Genomic DNA, 9,446 nt, shown 5'->3' with positions numbered 1-9,446 from the left:
GGGGAAGGTGGACGCGCGACCATCGACAAATTCTGCATGTTCGTTCGGCGCTCAATTTGAACTCTCGAACGTATCGAGTATTGTCGATGTCCGCTCGAAAGCGAGCGAGCGAGTCTACTCGAGAAGTTTCTGAACTAACTCGTCGCTCGTTGGTGCGCGAGTTTTTCGAGAGATTTCGCGTTCCAGTAATGACGATTTAAATATAGCGAAAATATTGCGCTCGGGCGCCACTTGACGCGCGTTTTTATCGTTGCGTTTTGCAGTCGTTCTCTCATTTGTCGCGTATTCTCTGTGAAAACGATTAAAACGATCGTTGTTGATTCGGAAGAAAAATGGGAGGAGACCGAAGCTTTCGCGGGCGGAAACAACGGGGCAAACTGGCGATTTTTGATACTCGTTGTATAGAGGGTGAAGCGATAACTATTAACGCGGAAAGTTCACTCCGTTTTTTATCATCGAAACGTATACGTATAACATTTATATATTTTAAAATATAGCCAATCCATTAAATATGCGCTGTTTTCGATGACTCCGGTATCTGCATGATTCCGCGTTCGTAGAAACTCTGGGTTTTCTCAGCGAAGGATTGGTTAACAAAACGGAACGAACTTTTGCATCAACCCAATAGTTACCGACGTTGAATGACTTTGAAGAATAGAAATATTTTGTTGACAATTAGTAGAGGATGAAAGAAGATGACGTTTACAGAAGGTGTTCCCGAAGTGATGACCATTGGCATCGATCGTGCAATTTATGCTGCCTAAGTTATTCCCCTACTCTCGTATTTCGAAAATATTCAGGGTGGTAATAGTTATCTTCTCACCCTGTACATGAATCATTATACTTGTAAATTTCGCACATTTACAGGTAGAAAGAACACAACATCGTCGCGCGCTCGATTAAATCAGTAACCGCTGTACGAAGAAGTAGACACACATGCACACACACATTCTCTCTCTCTCTCTCTCTCTGTCTAACCAGTTGACTTCGACCTGTGAAGCTCCCCGTACAACGATGCAATCTGGACGTCCGGCTAAAAATTTCGCGGATCCGCCCAACTTCCGCTACCTTCCACACGAAATCTCCGCACGAAGACGGCACGCCGTCATTATCCGAACGCGAAACATCACGACCAGCCGAGGGGGAAGCAGAACGAAAGAGCAAACGAGAGAGAGAGAGAGAAAGAGAGAGAGAGAGAGGAGGGGAGGGGTGACTCGCTGCATCGATCGGGGTTAATATCAGTGAGGCAACAGAGTGGAAGGGAGGTAGCTTACAAATTGCACTCTCAATTTTCGCGATGAAGCGCCGGCTGGCCGGCTGGTTGCGAGCTGCAAAGCAGGTTTTATCGAGTGAAAGCGGAAACGCGGGGGGAGGGAGCTCAAGGGGAGAGGAGAAGAGGAGGAGGAGGAAAAGGAGGAAGAGCAACGGGGAGGGCGAGGAGGTTGAGGTCCGCGGGGGGAGGGTCGAAGAGTGGACCATTAAATCGCAGCACCAGCAATTACATCGATCTAGCCGTGTCTGATGATGTTGATTTAAGTTCGCGGAGGGGCGGCGCGCGCTTCTTTCACACCTCATTTCGAGCGTACGCGGGCGCGCGAACGCGAGTGGATTTCGAGTCTCTTTTGGATTTTATGAAGAGAAATTGAGCGCGCAGTGCCCGTCGAGATGCACGACGGCGGGACAAAGGCGGCGCGAACGCGTTTCAGAAGAAACAGAAATCCCCGGCAGAAATTTCCGCGAGTCCTTGCCACGTCTCTCTCTCTCTCTCTCTCTCTCTCTCTCTCTCTCTTGCTTTCCGCCTCAAGAGCTTCTCGCGTATTTTTCCTTCTTTTCTGCGGTAATAACATAAAACCATGGAGCTCATAAGAATGTGAACTTTGTAATAAGATAAAACGCGTTCGAGCGTTCACCCCTTCTTTGCTTCTCTCTCTCTCTCTCTCTCTCTCTCTCTCTCTCTCTCTCTCTCTCATCGATAGTAGAGAAAAATTCGAGATCACCTGGTTAAAATGATCGTCTCCGTTTTGATCTTATCCCGAAGTTGCGACTTACAACCGAGCGTCGCTCGTTTCTCTCGATATGTTTCTCGTTATCGTTGTCATTTCGGACGAAGCGGCCATGATTATGTGTGTAACAATCTTCTTGGATGAAGGAGAAGAAAAAAAAGCACGCACGAAATTAACGTGTTCCCATTAGAGGACGAATGATAACAGGAAAGGGGAACGGGAAAAAAACGAGACCGCGGGAGAAGACGAGGAGGGGCGACTGTAAAGCACAATCTTGTCTCTTATTACCTCGCATGTTGTGTTAAGTTGCGCGGCGGCGCTAATAAACATTAGCCGCGCGATTACATCGTCTCGACGCGCTTGTCCGGCGATTTTTCATCACGCTCGCATAATTAAACTTTCAATGCGACGCGCTCGGCGATCGTGTTTTTGCGCGCGGGCGTTTCGCGCGCCGTGCAAAAAGATCGTTAGCGGATTCTGGAAGTGCTATATATCGATAGTTTATCGATTCTAATTTACCGGAAAGTCGTTATACCCCCACAACGACAAAACTCGATCCACCTCCGGCGATTATTTGTTCTAGCCAGAAGCGAAGAGAAGAAACGCGCGCGGCGCATTTTCAATTATTTATGCCGTATCACGGCGACGATCGGGAGGAGCTGGAGTGTTATAATTATTATTTGATTAACCTGATTTATACCTCGCTATAGCTTTCCTTCGTATCGTTTCAGTTATCGAGCGCGGCTCAAATTAATGCTTAAGTTAGTGTTTTAATAGCATGAAGTGTCTAATATAAAAATTTCCGACTTTTCAACGTGAAAATTTCGTTATGATAAAATCATTATGGAAGGTCTGTATTGTTTTCAGTGTTTCACGTGCGGTAACGCTGTTTCGGAATTTCGAATTCCAAAAATGGCCCGATATTTTCGAGAAATCTGAATGCACCACCGTGAAAAGTGTAAAATGTCATAAAACTTGTGTGCAAAATATTTTTGCACATACCGCACCGGTTTCGATGATATTCGCTGGGAATTAAATATTCGCGTTATCTTCGAGGGTGCTGTTTTAACCCACGAACACATGAAAATTGAAATGAATGCATAAACAAAACATGGGACTGTTATTTTTTGCTGCTTCATACATCCGGAGTCTATCAAAATCGACGAGGAACATTTCCGACGGTTCCCTTGCAAGACTTAATGCAAGTCACATGAAATATTCTACGCAATGTAAATATTTCAAAGAGAAAGAGAGAGGTGGAGGGGGAAGATGCGTTATTGACACTGAGACAAAGCCCTCAAAGGAAATTTCCGAAAAACAAACCAAGTACAAAGAATGTGATCTTAGTTTAAATATGAGTTTAAATGTAAAACATAAATAGAAAGTAAAAATACAAACAGATACAAACAAGAGCGAAAGAGAGAGAGAGAGAGAGAGAGAGAGGAAGTTTTCATAAATAAAATACACATAAAACACACGCAGCGATATTATAAAGATATAATGGGAATTGTAATAATCTTTGGTAATCGATGAATATCACGTTTCGTCGCGATACGGGATTAATCCTCCGGTATCGAGAATACGTACGGGTTGAGCGCTCTACATTTCAAACGTTGCCGGTATCTTTTTGCCGGTACATAAATTTCAACGAAATAACGACGACTTGAGGAAATATATAATTTGGGATTTATACGGTAAGGTAAAAGCGTCATCGTGTCGATTGAATCGCTCGGGCTGCGCAAACGTTGAAATTCTATAACCCGAGATGAAAGTCACTCGAGAGTTTGCATAACAAGAAACGATTGAAAGAATCAAGACGTGCCCGACAAAAAGTACTTGTGACAAAATAAATCGAATCCTTCTCTCCCCCCTCTCTCTCTCTCTCTCTCTGAATGTCACAGCGACGGATATAGTTCAAAAATGATGGCCACTTGGACGAAGCGCAAGGGGAAGATTCGCGAAACAGCTTCCCGACGGCGTGCACGCGCGCGCGCGCGTCAAACTTCACGCCGTCGCGGAAGCAGAACGATTCCGTCGTATAATTAGATAAGTTAATTATGAAGTGCGTAATAAGCAACGACTTTAAATTAACTCGACGACAATCTATATACCGGATGCGGCTCAGGCTGTGCCAAGAGCGGCGCATCCTTCTTCCACGTTCCGCGCCGTAACTGAGAATACCGGGCGTGTCTCTTTGCGATTAACGGATAAATAACGAGGTGTGACGAGATGTGAAGGTACCGGTCGCGCGCACCGATAAAATCACGTTCGCACACACACACGTCGATGAATCACGAGGGCGTTTAACGGCGCGAAAATTTGCCCGTGACTTCCGGAATTATTATTAAAACTCGCGCGAGCATCGGGCACACGCGCGACAAAATCGAACAACGAGGAAGCATTAACCGTCGAAAATGAAGTCGGGACGGAAGGACGATTAATATATCGCCGTGCTCAAACGACCCGGAGGTAAAAAAGCGAAAAATCGTGCATTAATGAGAGAATCCGCCGCTAAATACCGGGCGATAAAAAAGGGCGGGTAAGAAGCCCGGCATGAAAATTACAAGGCAAGAAGAGCAATTAAACGGCCGGGACGGATTCGCGAGAGGTAAATAAAATCCCGGGCGCGCCCCCCTGCCGTATCGCGCACGCACTTTGACGCATTAAGAAATCGTAAAAGCATTCATTACTCAGATATTAAACATACTCTTGGCACTTGCAGCCGGGTTTCGAGCTACTTTTATCTCCGAGTCCCCGCGAATGCCTGCGATTAATCGCGTCGCCGCCAGCGTCGTCCACTTACCGTTATCTGAAACAAAGAAGCGAACCATTCGGGTTTTCATATATACATATTTTGCACACGTGATGTAAAATACAGTCGGGATATGAAAGAGAGAATGTCGACGCAAAGATCTCGATATCGTACATATATATCGTGTAATTAAGCCGAATAATGAAATCGGACATTATAAATAATTAAATCGAATATTATAAATAATTCTCTCGGATAAATGCTTCCTTTTTCAAGCTTCAAATATTAATAATAATAAACTAAAATGCATATTGATACCGCATTGCGAGCGAAAAAATAAAAAATATTTACCCGGTTCGCGTAGTTATTAATAACATATTTACTTATACCAATGTATATATTTTTCCATCGCACAAATTTTTTTCAAATGAGAAAATGTATATTTTTTTAAATCGTATTTTTTTTTCGTGAAAGCAATAGTTTACTCTATTCAAATAACAATTTAGATTTAAGTAAATATGATACCCGTGCCCGAGTAAATATTTTTTTATTTTCGATACATTCCCTTTTTCACTATTTTGCTGTTAGAATAACAGAAAATATGTGTGATAGCGAAAATGATTAGAATTTCAGTGGCATTAGCTATTTTTCAACCATTTTTCTTTCCACTCAGTAACAAAAACAACACCTTTCGATGAATTTCGCAACGCATCTCGCGTCCGGTAGGAAAATGTCTCTCTTAAGAATTACCAAGAGATAAACTCCCCCATTGAACGCGAGATGCGTTACAAAATTTATAAACCAAACAAAAAGAAATGGTCGCAACCTTTTTTGTGACTGACTATACGTCTCCGCTTCCCTCTCATCCCCCACACCCTCGTCGATCGATCTCGTTCGCGGGGACGCGATCCTCAATTATCACGCTAACTTCTAGGGGAGAATCGTTCCCCGGCGTGCTGTGTGCGTTCGTTAGAAAAATAAACGCATTACGCGCACGTGGGGGAGCACTCGTATTATACGAGTGCACTTTCATCGCGATGCGCCCGGCGTATCGATGCCGTTACGGGGTGAGTTTTTACGCTGCCTTACAGTGCATTTTTAGTGAGGGGCCGGGGGAGTTGTCTTGCGCCTCATGTCCATAAGTCGGCTGTATACGGCGTCGGGTGAAATAAAGTACGGTGCACTTTAGCCGATGAAGACGAAACGCGAAAAACTCAGGGCGATGCTACGCCCGGCAACGGTACGCCGCCGTCCTCGGGGCGTTGGTGCCGAGGCGGACGATTTCTAAGACGACGACGACGACCATTCAAAAGTCACGAATGTAACGTCGTCTCGCTGTCGGACAATTACGAACGGCACTGGCGCACCTACTTGTCCGTGACGTTGACTTTGCGATGCGTAAATATCGGCCGCTCCGCCACGTAACGCGCGCTATACTCGGTAATATTTTTTAGCACCGGTACTAAAGTCGATAAAATTACGAAGGAGTATAAACGTAAAGAGAATAACATCACGACGAAAAAATTTAAAGAGGAACGAGAGGGGGAAGAGAGAGAGAGAGAGAGAGAGGTCACTTTTATTTCTAAATATAATAAATAATTCAGGTCGTTTATCTTCTGCGTTTTAATGCGCTCGTTTTAATTCCCGTCGGACACGCGCTATTCGGAAAACAGGGGAGCAACTATGACGATAAATTGCAAGGGGTGTGTGCGTGCCGTAAAAGAAAAAAAAAGGAATCAACCGGAGGGGCCAAATTGCGGCATCTTCAACAGCGTTTTACGCGAGACGCGCCTGCAACAATTTTTTTCACGCCCGAACCACCGTAATTTCGCCCCCCGTGGCGGTTTTTTGATCAACATTAGACCACCGCAATTGTTCGGAACGGGGAATCAAGCTCGGCTTGCGCGCGCGAGTCAATTTCTGTTTCAGCCGGCGGCCTCATATTTGTAAACGCATGCGATATTTCGCACTGCCATAAAACAAGCGTAATTCCACCCGAAATTGCCAAGTGAGGGGAGAAAAGAGGGAGAAGGTAGACACGAGAGAGAAAAAGAGAGCAACAGGGAGAAAGGAAAAGGAGGGGGAGGGGGGGAGGGTGAAAGAGAGATTCACGATTTTGATAAAAAGGTTGCGCGTCCGTTTTAATCGAACCACGAGATTGCAATCGCGGGTGCAACGAGCTATCGAGTTTCCCGCGAAATATCAAATGCAATGCGTATGCAATCGCATCGACGATTCGCGTTACAATTGCATTTATTTTTATGGCAGCGCAGCGGCGTCTCAGGTAAAACTTCTCATTACGTAGTCGCGTGCTGTGTCCGTGTGTTTGTGCGTGTTTGCCAGTGTGAATGTGCACGCACGAATGAAAATGCAGATCGTCCACGGGCAGGTCGAACAGGTTTGGGAACTCGCTCGAGCGAGCTCACACTCGGATAGTTTGTTCGATCGACTCTCGTCGAATTCTGAAGTTGGAGCGTCGGTAGCGACGAGTGGCCGACGACAATTTCCGTCATCAACTGTACAACAACGGCTGTCCGTGTGGCGTCGCAGCGAGCAGGACTCACCTTCCGTCTCGCCGGATGACAAAACGGATTTTCTTCGATTTCGGAAATTTGCAATGCAGACGCGCCCGCCTCTTAGATCGCGCTCGGATAAGACGCGTGCAAAAAGCGGTGTCTGCGTCAGAACGCTCTCGCCAGAGCGAGAGAGAGAGAGAGAGAGAGAGAGCACGGTGGGTGAACCACGAGCAATCCTACCTACCTACACCCCCCCAACCACCCAACCATCTACCTATCTACCAACCACCCTCCCGAATGCGGAGGGTGGAAGACGGTTCTTCTTCGCGCGCGCGTTTACAAGGCGGATCGTATGCAAATCTCTGGCGGCTTAATTACGCGACACGCCTACTATATGAGGTCTCGCATCGCACGTAACGCGAACCGGAAGCCAATATATCTGACCGGCGATAAGAAGAAACCCTCATTTGTAGATCACCCCTCGCGCTCCTTCGCGAATCCCCGAACGAGAGGCTCGGGAGGAACGAACGGACGGAGCGGATAATTGCGAAATCGCGTAATCACGAGGTGTATTCGGGAGCTCCCCGTCTCTTTGAATCGCTACTTCAAAACGTCAATTTTCAACACGCCCGGCTATGGTGATTTATCTTTATTTAACCCGGGAATTCCCGCAACTATCCCCACTATCTCGTAATATTTTCACGCAATTGTGCAAAACAGTCTTAATTGAATAATGCAGTCATGGAAAGGAAAGTTATTTATTGTTCCACGTATACATCGAGGTGTAAGAGATATTTAAACACACGCATTCGCGAAATGTTTCCCAGAGTTTATCAGATAAACAATCCGACGATACGTTCGTGTCGGCAACGCGTGACACGACGGCAATTAATTAATTAATAGAGATTACAAAACAGGGATTTGAGGACGCGCGAGTAAAGTCTTCGCTACCAGGCCACCCGGTATATCAAGCTGTCACGTAACGAACGCTCCCGAAGCATCACATGCGAATCTTACATTTATCTTCCTCCTTCCAACCAACTAATCCTCCGGCGAGTGGCTCGTTCGCTCAAAGAGAATAGCGTTTAGATTTCCATGGCGCAACAATATTTGCATTTTCATGACGTAACGCCAAACCGTAGGAGGAAAGCCGTCGGTGAAACGGAATAACAAATCACGGCCGGATATTCGTTTTTAATCCTTTCGTGCACGGTAAACTACCGGGGAAAACACGGCGAAAATAGGATACTGCGAAAAGTTTAGATACAATTTACGCGTGTCATTTTGATCGCGCGATCCTTAAAGCGCATTATGAATTACCGTCGTTTAAATAATCGCGCGGAGTTATTATTTACGGCGGTTCGCGTGTGTGAAAAAATTTTTTAGGGACCCCTTTAAATTTTAACCAATGTTTAGTTTTAAATATCTCTCTTAACATGTCGATGAATGAGACAAAAGTATGAATCACAGATTTTCGTATTTATAGAACTGTACTCGCGCGTGTTCGCTTTAACTTCGTTTCGCGTCCACTTTTATTACTCGGACATTTAAATGAACTTGTAGAAAAATATTTTCTAGGAGAGTAGTGATACTCGATATATATTTGAGGTTTCGAAACTTTGATATAACTCGATATTTGGCGTTCGAAAATTCAGAGATTTGAAATCGAGCTATTCAAAGTTTCGAGCTCTATTCGAGGATCCGAAATATAGAAGGTGTTAACAGAACTAATTTTGGAGAGTGCAACGAAACGGTGTGCGAGAGTATTAGTTTAACTCGGATAATATTAAGACGTTCTAAGACATCGTAAAGACGTCTTTTGAACAATAGGATAACTTTGAGACGTCTTATAGACATACGTGTTATTTAGGTATCTATTCTGTATCTTTACTTCAATTTTGCTGTCGACGAAGTAAATGAGGAAAGCACAAACAATAAATCTCCCCAACTTTAAAATAAATCCAAATTTCACCATGATATGCGACAGCATGCAATGCAAAAAAGAATTCTCTAGGACAGTAAATACTATTTACTACGCCTACAAAACGCACACACGTACTCGCTCGTTCTTGAAGTTTCGAATATCCCAACACTCGAATATCCGGGTGTGTTTGAACTCTCGCGTTTCAAAGTTCCATTATTCGAATAAATGCGACGGAAATCCAGAGATTCGAA

At 44.9% G+C, this 9,446-nt stretch overlaps 1 protein-coding gene across 5 annotated transcripts in view; it reads right to left on the bottom strand.

The window, feature by feature from the left end:
• The window catches only part of LOC106746598, a 230,760-nt gene that overhangs the window by 149,069 nt on the left and 72,245 nt on the right, over positions 1-9,446 (bottom strand). For 3 of the 5 annotated variants that reach the window (XM_014623364.1, XM_014623356.1, XM_014623382.1), the window contains one exon: positions 4,807-4,812. The exons of the other annotated variants lie outside the window; for them this stretch is intronic. In XM_014623364.1, coding sequence (XP_014478850.1) covers positions 4,807-4,812 — 6 coding nt within the window. The remainder of the gene's footprint in view (positions 1-4,806; positions 4,813-9,446) is intronic. 5 annotated transcript variants of the gene reach the window in all.

Source organism: Dinoponera quadriceps, unplaced genomic scaffold (genome assembly GCF_001313825.1).
Source record: "Dinoponera quadriceps isolate SergipeBrazil2010 unplaced genomic scaffold, ASM131382v1 scaffold192, whole genome shotgun sequence".
Taxonomy (NCBI): Eukaryota; Metazoa; Arthropoda; class Insecta; order Hymenoptera; family Formicidae; genus Dinoponera; species Dinoponera quadriceps.
This window is presented reverse-complemented; position numbering and strand designations above follow the sequence as displayed.